The 13,779-nt window shown below is 48.0% G+C and overlaps 6 protein-coding genes across 6 annotated transcripts; 3 read left to right on the top strand and 3 right to left on the bottom strand.

The window, feature by feature from the left end:
* Positions 1-367: 367 nt before the first annotated feature.
* On the bottom strand, positions 368-2,466 carry N7484_004032 (glutamate--tRNA ligase MSE1; the record flags this gene model as incomplete). Its single annotated transcript, XM_057114452.1, has 7 exons — positions 368-938; positions 993-1,159; positions 1,211-1,468; positions 1,521-1,937; positions 1,996-2,033; positions 2,085-2,157; positions 2,215-2,466. The coding sequence occupies 7 exons, from the start codon at positions 2,464-2,466 to the stop codon at positions 368-370; spliced, it is 1,776 nt and encodes a 591-aa protein (XP_056974592.1).
* A 336-nt stretch (positions 2,467-2,802) lies between these two features.
* Positions 2,803-4,298, top strand: N7484_004031 (putative DnaJ domain protein (Mas5); the record flags this gene model as incomplete). Its single annotated transcript, XM_057114451.1, has 4 exons — positions 2,803-2,842; positions 2,911-2,969; positions 3,027-3,691; positions 3,746-4,298. 4 exons carry the CDS (start codon positions 2,803-2,805, stop codon positions 4,296-4,298), a joined length of 1,317 nt encoding a protein of 438 aa, XP_056974591.1.
* A 1,230-nt stretch (positions 4,299-5,528) lies between these two features.
* N7484_004030 (uncharacterized protein) lies at positions 5,529-5,934 on the bottom strand (the record flags this gene model as incomplete). The annotated part of the gene is made up of 2 exons (XM_057114450.1): positions 5,529-5,683; positions 5,751-5,934. 2 exons carry the CDS (start codon positions 5,932-5,934, stop codon positions 5,529-5,531), a joined length of 339 nt encoding a protein of 112 aa, XP_056974590.1.
* A 2,777-nt stretch (positions 5,935-8,711) lies between these two features.
* On the top strand, positions 8,712-10,492 carry N7484_004029 (glycosyl hydrolase family 79 C-terminal domain-containing protein; the record flags this gene model as incomplete). The annotated part of the gene is made up of 3 exons (XM_057114449.1): positions 8,712-9,394; positions 9,456-9,583; positions 9,678-10,492. The coding sequence occupies 3 exons, from the start codon at positions 8,712-8,714 to the stop codon at positions 10,490-10,492; spliced, it is 1,626 nt and encodes a 541-aa protein (XP_056974589.1).
* A 416-nt stretch (positions 10,493-10,908) lies between these two features.
* Positions 10,909-11,859, bottom strand: N7484_004028 (EGFR-like transmembrane domain-containing protein; the record flags this gene model as incomplete). The annotated part of the gene is made up of 1 exon (XM_057114448.1): positions 10,909-11,859. One exon carries the CDS (start codon positions 11,857-11,859, stop codon positions 10,909-10,911), a length of 951 nt encoding a protein of 316 aa, XP_056974588.1.
* A 1,147-nt stretch (positions 11,860-13,006) lies between these two features.
* N7484_004027 (putative nucleoside-diphosphate-sugar epimerase) lies at positions 13,007-13,778 on the top strand (the record flags this gene model as incomplete). Its single annotated transcript, XM_057114447.1, has 3 exons — positions 13,007-13,215; positions 13,288-13,492; positions 13,557-13,778. The coding sequence occupies 3 exons, from the start codon at positions 13,007-13,009 to the stop codon at positions 13,776-13,778; spliced, it is 636 nt and encodes a 211-aa protein (XP_056974587.1).
* Between the last annotated feature and the right edge of the window lies 1 nt (position 13,779).

Below are 13,779 nucleotides of genomic sequence, written 5' to 3'. Positions count from 1 at the left end.
TACATACCATTTTAGCGATCTATCCCCTTGGAATAGAATGTACAGTATACAAAATATTTCTAGTAGAAGAAAGTTTTTGTACACAGAATAAATACCACTGAGGTGTTTCAGATGATTTCTCAATGGTAGAATCTCCAAAAATCTGTACGAGCAGGCGAGAAACTCGATACCAGAAGTGAACAGCCCGACCAGTATTCAAAAGACCCGAGCCAAGTGTAACCCTGACGACAGTGACGGTTTTGCTTTGTCCAAGATACTGGGATTGATGATGATACATAAATTTCAACTTATCTATACATACTAATAAAAGTACATCCTAGCCAGCAAAGATGATATAATACAGAAATCAATTCATACAAAGAGCTTTCTATTGCCCACCAGCAAGAGTACCCATCCAGCTTCTATCATCACCCATGCTCTGCTTACCCTTGGGTACCCGTCTACCCACAAAAGGAACAAGATCTTGTGTCAAAGCCTTAGCATCCTGGATTCTGCGAACAGTCTCATCCCTTCCGAGGATAGTCATCGTCTCTGGGATACCTGGACCGGGCGCGGAGGCAGACAAGGCCCAACGAAGGTAGTGGTAGAGTTCCTTCTTGAAGATCTTATCCGTTGAACCGGTTGTCTCAGATGAGAGGATGACAGCATCAGAGCCATCATAGGAGTTGACGTTGAAACGGTGAGTTTCAATCGTCCAATGACTGGGTGGGACGAGGGTTAAAGCAGCAGCAGCGGTATGCAGGGCTTGCATCGGAACTGAAGGTGGTGAGGGGGCCTTAGAACTTGATGTTGGTTCGTAAGGAGCCCGATCGATCTTGGTGGTGAAGAATGTCGAGTTGCGCTCCTTGAATTCCGGCGCAGTCGTATAGGATTTGGCGTCGGCGCAGAGCAGGGGAGCGACATACTCGGCAAGAGTGCGACCCTTGAGGAGGGGAGCACTGGAGTCTGTTAGATTTTGATAGAAAATGGGTTCAAACCAAAGGCATGCTTACAGGGTTTCTTCAGAGTGGCTTTCTTTGACGTCGTTGCATACTCTGTTGACCATCTCGTCGAAATCGGGACCTCCAGTTGCTGCGAACCGCTGGGCATGCGCTTTTTGAAGGAACCAGAGTTTCTCAAAAGCAACAATTGTATTGCCTCGGGTGATTTTCAGATTGAACTGAAATCACGTTAGCAGACATTTGTATAAGAAGGTAAATAGAAAACTTACAATCTGCTCAAGTTCGCTCAAGTCGAAAATGTCGGACTTTTGTAGATGAGACCAGCCCAGAAGAGAAGCAAAGTTGACCAATGTAGCTGCGAAGATACCCTGCTGATCCTTGAATGAAGAGAGGTCAATGTCTGCGTTTCGCTTGCTCAGTTTCTGTCCAGACTTGTCCACTAGAAGAGGAACATGGCCGAAACGCGGTGGAGTCCACTTGAATGCATTATACAATGCCATATGCATAGGGGTAGAGGGCATCCATTCCTGACTCTGGGTTAGAAACCATTGATGTATAAGTGTAAGTATAGAAACCTACAGTGCCCCGAATAACATGTGTAATCTCCATGCAATGGTCATCCACCACATTTGCCAAATGATATGTTGGGTGGCCATCCGACTTGATCAAGATCGGATCATCATATACGCGATCAATGAAATCCATTTTGTTGTTGTTGGGCTTATTCTGACCCGTCTTGCCGTAAACCAGATCGTTAAACATGGGGTATCCCTCGACCTTCAACCGAATGACATGTGCCTCGCCCTTATGGGCCCGATCGTGCGACTCTTCCGAGGAAATATCAGCGCATTTACGATCGTAGCCTGGAGGTAAACCTGCAGAGCTTCGGTGGCGGGCATGGGAATCGAGTCTTTCGGAGGAACAGAAACATCGGTAGGCATGGCCATTAGAGATCAGATCGTCGGCGTGAGATCGGTACAAGGCGGTTCGCTCAGACTATGTGAAATAAATATTAGCTCTGGCTCGGTGATAGTGCGCTAAGGTAATGCCTTACTTGTCTATAAGGTCCGTATGGGCCACCGACAACAGGTCCTGTTATCTCATTAGTTCAGGTCAACGCGGTGGTGCATGATATGGTTGTACCCTCATCCCAGTGAAGTCCTGCCCACCGTAAGTCATCATACAATCTTTGTTCCGCTCCAGGAATTGTTCGTTTCTACGCCAATCAGTTGCCATTCACCACTCCATGCATGCCCACCCCTTGTAGACGAACCTGGTCGGTATCTTCAATCCGTAGCAGAAATTGGCCACCGGTTCGTTTCGCGAGCAGGTAATTGAATAAAGCGGTCCGCAAGGATCCAAGGTGGAGGTAACCGGTCGGTGAGGGCGCAAAACGCGTGCGCGCAGGTGCATCTGGGAGGTTGGTCTTGCCCTTACGAGCTTGCGCGCCAACGGATGAATGGGCTCTACATTGAATGCAGATCCATGATCGCCGAGCGAATAGCCTGGTGTAAGGACGTGGCATAGAGGATTGATCTGAGGAAGTTGCGCTGTTTCGGGGTCAGAGACGACTCGGACGATTTCTCGGTCTTTCTGCGGAGAAGGTTGGGCGGCTCCGCACCGAAGCTGCCTCGACAAAATTTCGCCCGCAGACTCCGCTTGATCAACACTTCTTCGTCTATCTCGTTTGGCCTTTACTTTCGCTTTACGGTGAAGTGCTTTTATCAGTGCTTTGGAGCGGTTTTCTGAAGACATTTCTTGTCATTATTTTTGTTTAAGAAAAGTATACAAATAGTACGTCCCCCAGAGTCGCGCTGCTTCTGTTTTGCCAATTTTCGTGTTTTTGGGTTGTCTTTTGCTAATGAATTCTGCAGTGTCTGGCGTTGAAGTTGACCTCTATGGTATGTATGACAGTATTTGTCAGTTGATATGATTGGGTGGGAAATTAACTTAGTCTTTCTGGCTACAGAGGTCCTCGAAATCCAGCGCGGCGCGAGCAAGGAGGAAGTTCGACAGGCTTATCGCAAGGTACTGATTCCCCCCCGAAGACCTTGGAAATTGTAAGACTGACTGTATGATATTTAGGCTGCGCTGTCCAACCACCCTGACAAGGTCGCCGAAGAAGAGCGCCCCGCCGCCGAAATCAAGTTCAAGGCTGTCCAGGAGGCATACGAGATCCTTTACGATGAAGACAAGCGCCACATATATGACACACATGGCATGTCCGCTTTTAACGGCTCTGGTGAGCCCGGTATGGGTGGAATGGGCGGTGGCCCGGATCTAGATGATCTCCTGGCACAGATGTTCGGCGGCATGGGCGGCATGGGCGGTATGCCCGGTATGGGAGGCATGGGAGGTATGCCCGGCATGGGCGGCATGGGTGGTATGCCTGGTGGCAAGCCTCGCACAAGCCCGAACGAAGAGCAAGACTATGAAATCAGCCTGGAGGACTTGTACAAGGGCAAGACAGTCAAGTTTACCAGCGTCAAGAATGTCATTTGCAGCCTTTGCGACGGCAAGGGTGGCAAGGAGAAAGCAAAGGCTAAGAAGTGCTCAACTTGTGACGGTCTGGGACAACGGGAAGTTCTCCAGAACATGGGTCAGTTCATCACTCGGGCTACTCAGCCGTGTACCACTTGCAGTGGTGAGGGTCAGTTCTTCAGCCCCAAGGACAAATGCAAGAAGTGCAAGGGCAAGAAGGTTGTCGAGGCAAAGAAGATGCTGGAGTTGTATATCGCACCCGGCTCACGGTAAGAACTCTTCGGAACCATGAGTGGGGCCAAGAAGCTAATTGTTTTCTTTAGTGACGGCGAAAAGATTGTTCTCGAGGGCGAGGCCGACCAAGTACCAGGCCAGGAGCATGGCGACATTATTTTCCGCCTAGTCCAGGATGAGCACCCAGTGTTCGAGCGCGGTGGTGCCGATCTCCGTGCTGAGATCAATATCACCTTGGCCGAGGCTTTGACCGGTTTCCACCGTGTTGTCCTGAAGCACCTTGATGGCCGTGGAATCGAGATCAAGCACGCTGCCGGTACTGTTCTCCAACCTGGTCAGGTTCTTACAGTCCGCGGCGAAGGAATGCCGATCAAGCGCAGTGATTCACGCGGTGACCTATACCTGGTGGTGAATGTGGTGTTCCCCGAGAGTTCGTGGAAGCCATCTCCTGAGGTTCTAAAGAAGTTGCAGGAAGTGCTTCCTCAACCTGAAGCGCCCATTGAGGCTGCCCCGGTGGATGAAGTCGATTTCGACCCTCATGGTAAAATGGAGGAGTTTGGCGCTCGCGATACCAATGGTGGCTCGGCCTGGCAAGACGATGAAGAAGAGGATGATGAGCCTGTGCAGTGCGCACCTCAATAAAATGGGAACATTTCTGCGATTCTGGCATAGAAGGCGTCCGGAGTTTGCATTTCCTTTTCTTTCTTTCTCTCACTGTGGCTTTTGAGTTCCCGGGATATGAAAATCTCCCTTCTATGATAATGACGAGTACAGTGTTTAGACATTTTTATCAAACTCCTTCATATTGAATTTGCTTCATTGCAGTATATACTTGAGGCTTTCAACCTCTAATAATGTAAAATTTTTGTACAATGGGCATGCGCGTCGCTGCTCTACTATCTTTAAACAAGTCCGAAGCCAAGCACAACATTGCACTTCCGTAATGCTTATTGTATAACGATGACGCTGGGGAAAGTGCTTTTGCAATATCTTGAATCTGTGAGAATTAAGCCCCTATTGAACCTGAACAATCAAACTAATCGAGCACCTGTTTTGAATTCAAGGAACTCGCAGACTTCCTTGCCTTTATGATGTACTCAAAGCTTGGGCTTCACGAACCATGAAGTGTGCCATGGCTGTTCAGGATAGACAAAGTGGAAGTCAAACTTCTGATAGAGCTGCAGTATGACCTCTGAAATCTCCAAGAGACTGATGTTCTTGCCGATGCAAATTCGCGCATTCGCACACCAGATTCGAGTCTAGTGTTCGTTCCTTCTTGCACTTGCTGCAATGGAGTTCTGTTCCATATTCAATATCTTCTCTGGCCCCCATGCAAAGTTCGGGTCGAAACGCAACTGCATTCGGGCCTGAATATCTTTATCGAAATGAAGAACCCGGGCTGACTCTAAGCATTGCCTTGAGTTGATGGAGGTCGTCAGTGGCATCGGGTACGGGACGGGCCGCTCGCGGGTCGCGCGCGGCGGCTGGTCACCATCCGTGCGAGCGTGATGTTGAAGGTTCGGCGTAATGCGCATGGGAGTGATCTATGACTAGGTTCAAGTTGAGGAATTGACTGGCTGAAGTTATCATCAACATCTCATCTTTGTTCCAACATCATGAATTTACAATATAATGTTCAGAGATTCGCAGGAAATCTGTACAAACTCCATCTCAGGGCAGTGGGTGAGGGTACTGATTGAAGAACCATACCTGCAGTCGCTGCTATAAGAAGCGAATAAAATTTGGTAGCAAGGCTTAGTGATCCAACTCCTGTCAGACAAGAAACACCTATGTCTGTAAATGCCCATAGCAAAGAAATGCAACGCAAGAAAAGTTCAAGTAACAGCAAATAACCATAGATTGCAGCGACCCTCACAGCTCAATGTGCCCCCAGTCGCCCTTGATGTCCCGCATAATCTCGCCAACCGCGTCGTCAAGCTGACCCGACTGCATATCATTGTGCACCTCCTTCGTGACCTTTAATGCTTCTGCCAGCTGCATGGCGTTCTCGATGGGTTCACTGTCATCTGCCTGAACCGAGCTCCAAACTTGTGCATTTGTGACCCATGATAGTGATACAGTGTTCCATCCTACTAATCTTGCGCTTGAATAGATCGGCGAATAAAACGACCTTCTTGTCAATCTTTGTGCCATTGACATTAACTAGATCATAGTAAGGCGAGATGATCTTAGGGCGCATGTGAATTTTAGTGAGCATCCCCTCGAGCTGTTCTGGTGTCAAAGATATTATACCGTCATTCGTCGATGCCGATGTCATAGTCTATGGATGCTCACGGGATGAGCTTTGGAGTTAGAGGGAGGAAGCGGCGGATCTGACAGGGGAAGGTGCGGATCCCTTCTCCAACGCGTGCATTTGATCAGCGGGATGGAGTCGGTAATGCCGACTTGGTCGAGAGTAACGATCGATACCCATACTGGCGGGGGCAAAAGCTTCAACTCAGCAAAAACCCGATGCCCTTCTCTTGATTTACAATTTGGCAGGGTTTTGACAGAAACCGAATTGCCTTGGGTGAAACCAGGGATTGCCTGGCGGTCTTAGCTCAGTTTGAACTAAGAATCGTCATTTTCAAGGGAGTGGAAGCACAATAGGAATTGTAGGAATAAAAACAAGAGTGAAAACAAAGATACAAAAAGATAGAGATGAGATGTCAAATCAAGATGCGAATGAGGATACAATGAAAAATGCAAGTAAGGATGGGAATAAGAATATGGATGAGATGCAAGTCATGAATGGTAACAAGGATAGAAAGATAATGCAAGTAAAGATAGAGATGAGATAGGATTGAGAAGGAAATAAGAATAGGAATAAGGATGCGAGTGAACACAAAAATGAGGATAAGGAAAAGGATTGGAATGAGAATACAAGTCAGATGAGGGGTGAACATGGAAGATTAAGATGAGAGGAAGCCTGAATCAGTTCTGTTTGTCAAAGAATCATCATTTTCAGGAAGAGGGATAAGAGGGGAGCCAATGAGCGTTGGGCGAGGAAATGGAAGAAGAGAAGATGAAAAAAGCCAAGCGCTTTCGTAGTCAGGAGAGAGCAGTGACTGGCATTATTTACAGACAAGCGATCCCGATATGACTTTTGATATCAATCGAAGGCTCAAGCCTAAACAGGAGAAAGTTCATACTTGACACCGCCTAAGTACATTTAGCCAGGGATATTCGCTCTAGAAATCTATGCTAGATTTCATGTCCTATTCCCCCAGATAAATTCTTCTATCTCGTCAGTGTACACCGTGTGAGCCACCGGTATAATTATATTGACATGGAGAAAAACCAAGGCACAGGACCAAAAAAAAAACATTGCGAGTTTGACGCCACGCTATAAACCTCATCTTGCCCGGGATTTGGATTTACCCGCAGGCCAGCCAAAGTGTCCGCATCGGTAACCCCCAAAAGCTTTAGCATCGGGACAAGTCTCATTCTGTGTGCGAATGATTGAGGTGGGGGTGTTCCTCAATATACCTGTGAACCTGGGTCCTCGTATGCCGTTATTTAGCACGAGCCAGAAGTCCATATCCACCATCCTCAAGAAGGCAGCCCATATTTTCAGGCTTGGTCGACAATTGGAACGACTTGATGGTTGAATTTACCTAAAGGCAGGTGAACAAGCCTTGGATAACTACTGGGTTCCTGGAGGTAATTCTACCAATAGCGTCGAAATGTATGAATCCGGGAGTGGATTGGCGAAAGGATGCAGAAGATAGGTCAAGTTCTAAGTCGTGCTCACGATTAAGTACATACTAAGCCCAATCTTCGGCAGGGCCATGTAGCAGACAGAGCATTCTAGAGGCACAGGAACCAAAAGTATACGCGCGGCCATCAACGACAGCTTGAAACACCTCCAGCCGAATTTTATCTACCTTTACTACGTGCGTGCGTGACTTTATTACCTCAATCATTGAGTTGATGCACTTTGTGCGGTAGGATAAGTCTGTATTTTTCTCTGCATTTAGGGGTCAGCGACACCCGCATAGGTCGTTATCATGTATGAGCGCAACCAGTGTCAGTTCTGGTCATTTATGTATATATAGCCTTGCGAATCCAGATCTCAACATCTTTGAAGTGTTCGGGGGGTGGAAAAAGAAAGACATCAATCAGTACCTAAGCTGACAAGACAGATGTCATTGTGGGAGACAAAAATGCACACTGCCGGAATCGAACCAGCGATCTTTCGATACCTCATCGAGGCAAAGATTAGTACAAGTCGAACGCCTTACCACTTGGCCAAGCGTGCATGAATGCTTACTAAACGGAAAATCGGGCTTGATACGCAAAATGGAGATTTCGCAATAATCGACGTATCCATGGTTGAGCCTCTCGATTCCAGGTTGGTGGACGAAAGTTAATCCAAGTGATACAGGGAGGAAAGAAAAACTAAAATTGGGATGCGTGTGAGCCTGGTTGGAACACCATGACAATCAAGATTTCTTTCGCTCTAAATATTCTTTTCCAAATGCAATTGACCATTTGCCAAGATGGCCTTCGTTTGAGTCCATATGTACTCTGACCTCAATCTCATGCCGGACGGAGATGACGTATTGCCCATTTCTCTACATGTTTTGGTATTTTGTTATATACCCAGTAAATCAGATGGAGTCACTTTGGTTGTGAAACCAGCATTTATCTTATCTCTGATCTACTCATGTTCAAGGTTCATCGCTTCCGTCCTAAAAACGGTCCTAGCCGTGATCCAGTAAGACTGGACAAGTGGGGCCAAGATCTTCTGCACAAGTATATCATACCTATTTTGGGGCAATGTTCCAAATTTCGAGCTGCTTTGTTTCAACTGGATCAGTGAATTGACTCCCTGATCCTTCAGCTTGTTCTAGTGAGGATCTACGAATAATAAAGTAATTGCCTAAATTTTCAACTTCTTTCCAATCATGGTAACAATGGAATATTCAGGTACAATTTTTGAGGCCAGTCGATCAGGAACAGAGATCGACTGTATATGTACCTGGGTAATGGTCACTGCGTCCACAGGGCTGGATCATTAGGAGTCACCCCTGCAATTCTCCCTTTTCCGCCATGCTTTCTTGGTCTTTCATAGTGGTTTCTCTTCTGTCGGTGCAGATCCAAGCACTCGATACAACGAACCATTATAATATCGCGGTGCCGAAGACTACACCCGAAGATGCTGAGGCTGTACCCGCTAATTTCTTTGGATTCGGCCTCGAGTCTGGTCTTCTATCCCACTATGACAATGCATTCTCTGAGAATATCGTCAATGCAATTGCAGCCCGGATGAGTGCGCCACTCGTCATCCGAGTGGGCGGTTCAAGTGGTGATAAAATCACCTATAATGAGAGCCTAACGAAGCCCTATATTTGCAATGTTCCAGTTTGTGACAGTACCAGCACATACACAATCGGCCCTAGCTACTTCAATGTCATGAAGCGTCTTCAGAATGCATCGATGACTATCCAAGCACCCATGAACACGGCTTCCATGAATAACTCGATGACTTTTCTCCGACTAGCCTGGAATGCACTTGGCCAGGATCGCGTTGAGGCGATTGCACTGGGCAACGAGCCGAATTACTATCCCAACGATCTTCCGTCATGGACTGCTGCTGAATATGTCAACAAAGGACTGGCTATTGAGGATGAGTTCATTAGGGAATTTCAGCTGGAAGGTAACGACACTCGGATTTTCCAGATTGGCGAGATTGCCAGTGAGGTTATTCAGGGGATCTTCCCCCTGTTCACCATGTGAGTTATTTCTTTCTGATACAAATAGGCAAATGCTATTCATGCTAATAACGTGAACCAGGGAGGATGTCCTCAATGACCCGACGGCTCTCAATGGTCGAAACAAATACGCATCGGACCACCTATACCAAATGGACATCATCGGGGAGCAACCTGGTGCAAATTACTACACAACAGACGTGCTTCAGTGTGAGTAAACAAAAGAGGCCCCCCCCCCCCCCCCCCCCCAATCGCCCATACGCAAAAATGGTACACACTAACCCATCAATTTTGGAATCTATAGGGCAAGTCATGGCTCACAACCGCACCAGCCAAGTCCTCGAAGGCTACGCTCGCGACGCGGCCTGGATGCGAAGCAAGAACCTATCCTTCCCCCTCGTAATATCTGAAATAGGCTCTGCAATCGGAAACAGCCCACCCGACTTCGCTGGTGGTTTTGGTGCAGGGCTCTGGGCCGTGGACATCCACTTGAAAGCAATGAGCATCGGAATCAAACAAATTACCAATACTCAAGAGCCAACCGCCACACACGGATTCTGGGTACCCGATAACTCAGGTCCACAAACTACCGGGCCAGCCGTCCAAGGACAGTTCCCCGCTGCGGCATTCATTACCGACTTTGTGGGCAAGGACGGTTCCCTTGGGAAAATCCATCAGTTGCTCGGTGATCCTCTACTCACTGCGTATGCGATGTATGATTTGAAAACCGAGCACGCGTCGCGAATCGCCGTCGTCAATTTGAAAGAATGGCACTATGATGCGAACGCAACGGATAATATTAGAGGAAACACTACCGTCACCTTGAATGTGGGCAGTGAGACCCGGTCAGTGCTGGTCCAGCGCATGCGCTCGGATTATGGTGCCTATGCACTTGGCTTTGACAACGGAGGCCCCGACCAGAATACCAGTTGGGCGGGAGAACAGTGGAGTTATCGTGTGGATGGGGGAAAGGGACATTTCCTTCCTGGTCCTCAGAGCGAGACGTTGCAGGTTACTAACGGCACAGTGAAGGTCGTTATCCCTGATACAGAGGCTGTGATGGTTTCTTTGCAGAGGCATGTTGCACCCGACTCTGTGTCTGCTTGTCCTCGTGTATAACAGTTTCCTAGTTCTCCTTCGCTGAGATCGGCGTGTTTGACGATGGTAGAAAACTTTATGTTCGGCGAGTCTAATCTCTGCCGCGACTTTAATTAGATTGTGAGCCAGGCCCCTGAGGTTGATTATGCGCTCGGAAACTCGTGAAAGAGCACGTAGCAACACTACCGCATAGACAGAAATTTATATGGCATCGTGGCTACCAAAGAGGGACTGACTTCAAATGTCATACCGAATGTTTTGTGCTTCTTGAACAGAATATAGATGAAGACATTTATTAGAATTAGGTAATTGATGCAAGAAATGAAAGAATGCAAATCATGAAAAAGATCCTTCGCTTTCAATGGTCATTATATACAAGTTAATGCAAGGCTGGGGGTATATTCAATGTACTGGGCTTATTCAACCGCAGTGGTCATTCACGGCAGCTCATGAGTATTGCGCCGGGTCTCCATCTCTCTTTTTTTATCCAAATCCAATTGCGTAGCTGGCAGCTCCACCTTGGTAGCTTCTGAATGAAGTCCCGAGGGAGGTGCATTGCCTTGAAGCTCTGGAGGCTCATATGTGCCCTGTAGTTCTCGTCGTCTGTCCCAATCTGCGGCTCCTGCAGCTCCAGCCCCTGCGAAATTGGCGCCTTCTGTATCTGCAGCGTTATTGCGAGTCCGTCGGAAGTACCAAAATGCCAATGCTCCAACCAAAGCAATTCCAGCTAGAGCGCCCATCACGGGGCCCGCGATCCAGGCATTGTCAGATGAAGATGGAGAGGTAGATGGATTATTCGTTGCTGTCGCAGTACCGGTGTTTGGTGCCGATGTCGTGGTAGCAGCGCTGGCAGGTGAAGCATCAGTTGTGGTGGCCGTAGCAAGTTTGTCCAAGCCCGAAACAACAGGAACAGTGCCAAAGGCCAGAGTCGGCTCGACGGTAACAGTGGTCCCGTCTACCGATGATGAGTTTATGGTAGTCCCAGCAGAGTGCCATGAACTTGTGGAAAGCACACACTCGGCGCCCATGGAGGTGTTCGTAACCACGCACGACGCGCTCGCCGAAACAATCCACAGTGTTGAGCCCCAGTAAGTGGTGATATCGAAATTCATTCCTTGGACAGATGGCCCGACGGTAACGGTCTGCGGCCAGAGCATACCGGAAGAAGTGCAGATTGAGCTCGCTGAAGCTTTACAGTCCAGTTCGAGCGTGGTGGCTGTCGCGTCGGCCGAGATCACACTTCCTTCTAGCAAAGTCATGTTCTCGGTGAGGAGCCTCTCCATCAGGTGGATCGTCGTTGTTGATGCCGCCGCGCTCTGCGCGCTAGCCATGGCCAGCATCATTATGGCGGCCGCAGCCACCAGGGCCAGGGACTGTAGGGAAAGCATTGGGGCGGCGAGGGACGAAATATTTCGCGCACCCGGGGCTTGGGGGTTTTTTGCCTTTTCAAGGAGCCGAAATTGTTAGCGCAAGGCTGTACGATGAATCCATCCCGCGAGAGTTGCGAGTGGACCAATAATAATTCAGTCAGATAACTGGTGATTGGGTGTTGTGTAAAAGGGTCCGTCTATGTATGATCCTTTCCTGACCACGTTTAATCCAGTGGAGGCAGGGCTCATCCTTTCTGAAAGTAACTTAGCCTCCTGGGCCCATTGGCAACGTTCGTCTGGTCTGAATGGCTGTGTATCCCGCTCGGCTACCTGCTTGGGCGATCTCTAACCCACCAGCTTGGCAATGGGCTTTGCGCGACCCACAGTGAACGCTAACGTCCATTTTCAGCCTTTTTATAGGATTTCGATGTATGCCCGACTGCACTTGTCAGGGTACCGTGCTCCACTTTGGGAAATGAAGGGCTAAGGGATTCAATTCGTATCTCGAGCACTAAAGTCCATGTTAACGAGCCGCATGATATCTTCTGTGTCAGTCAATGTCTTATATCTTTTTAGCGAATCCTCAGGCCTACTTGGTCTCTAATCTGGTTTCCCACTAACACCATCCTGGTCCCACGCTTGCCATCCAAAATCGCCAAGATAATCACGCTTTGAATGTTATTTAGTGTATCTAAAGGCAGATATCGGCAGGGCAATTATCCACTGAGGGACATTCGCATGTATCATATCTACTTGATAACGCGTCCGCTAGTAATGCAAATTGCATACATTTAGGTCCTAAGTCTTGCGATTTAATCATCTATTCTAAGTCAGATGCCTTCAGTACATGTTGATATGATACCCCTTTCGGTAAATCGGATAGAAAAGTCTGATACTCACAAGTTTTGTGGATCGAGGGGTCCCGTGCCTGTAATCCATATATCATGGGTTATCGAATGATTCGATATCTCATTCGACAAACTACTATCATCATGAATTTTAATCTTCTCAAGAAGCTCCTTACTAAGAAAGAATTCTAACCCCCAGTGAGCCCGGAGATAACGATGTGACCGGAGATAAGCATCACGAAGGCCCCGTCATCATTCAACACACCTTCCACCATTTGAACGCTCGCTAGCTTTGGAGGCGTCTACACTATCCCACGATGAAAGTCATACTTACAGGCTCTACCGGATTCGTCGGTCGCGAAATACTCAACCAGTGTCTGGCACATCCTGCTATAACCTCAGTCGTGGCACTGAGTCGACGTGAGCTGCCACAGCACGACAAGCTCAAAGTTGCGGTGATCGAGGATTTCCTCTCTTACCCAGAATCCGTTCGCAAAGATATCACAGGTGCAGAAGCATGTATTTGGTACAAATAAATCGTCCTTCAAAAGAAGAACAATCTCCCCTGGTACACTCCTTGAATAACTTACTGCTATAGGACAATCGGTTTAATACCCAGTAAGGTTCCCAAACCCGACGACGGGACCGCAAAGCGCGTCAGTATTGAGTACACGTTAGCAGCAGCTCGAGTATTCCAAGAAGTATGTCAGAAGCCCTTCCGCTTCGTATATGTGAGTGGCGCGGGCACGGAACGGGATCAGAGCAAGTCGCTGTGGGTCATGCAGGACTATCGGCGCATTCGGGTACGCATTGAGTATTCATTTCAGATCCAAGCTTGATAAACTAGTTTACTAAAATCTGACGCAGGGACAAGTTGAGACTGAACTCCTGGATTTCGCTGGGGCTCATGGGGATTTCAAGCCGTATATTATGCGGCCTGCCATGATTATATCGCGGGAGATGAGTCTGCGCAGTTTGATTTTTGGGCTAGGGCCATCAGTCAAAGTCGATGTCCTAGCTGAATATATGATTGAGTTGGCGCTAAAGGGCGGGGATAAGGCGATTTGGGAGAATGCTGATATGAAATAGC

The sequence above is a fragment of the Penicillium longicatenatum genome, assembly GCF_028827895.1.
Source record: "Penicillium longicatenatum strain IBT 33135 chromosome Unknown contig_2_segment0_segment0, whole genome shotgun sequence".
Lineage (NCBI taxonomy): Eukaryota > Fungi > Ascomycota > Eurotiomycetes > Eurotiales > Aspergillaceae > Penicillium > Penicillium longicatenatum.
This window is presented reverse-complemented; position numbering and strand designations above follow the sequence as displayed.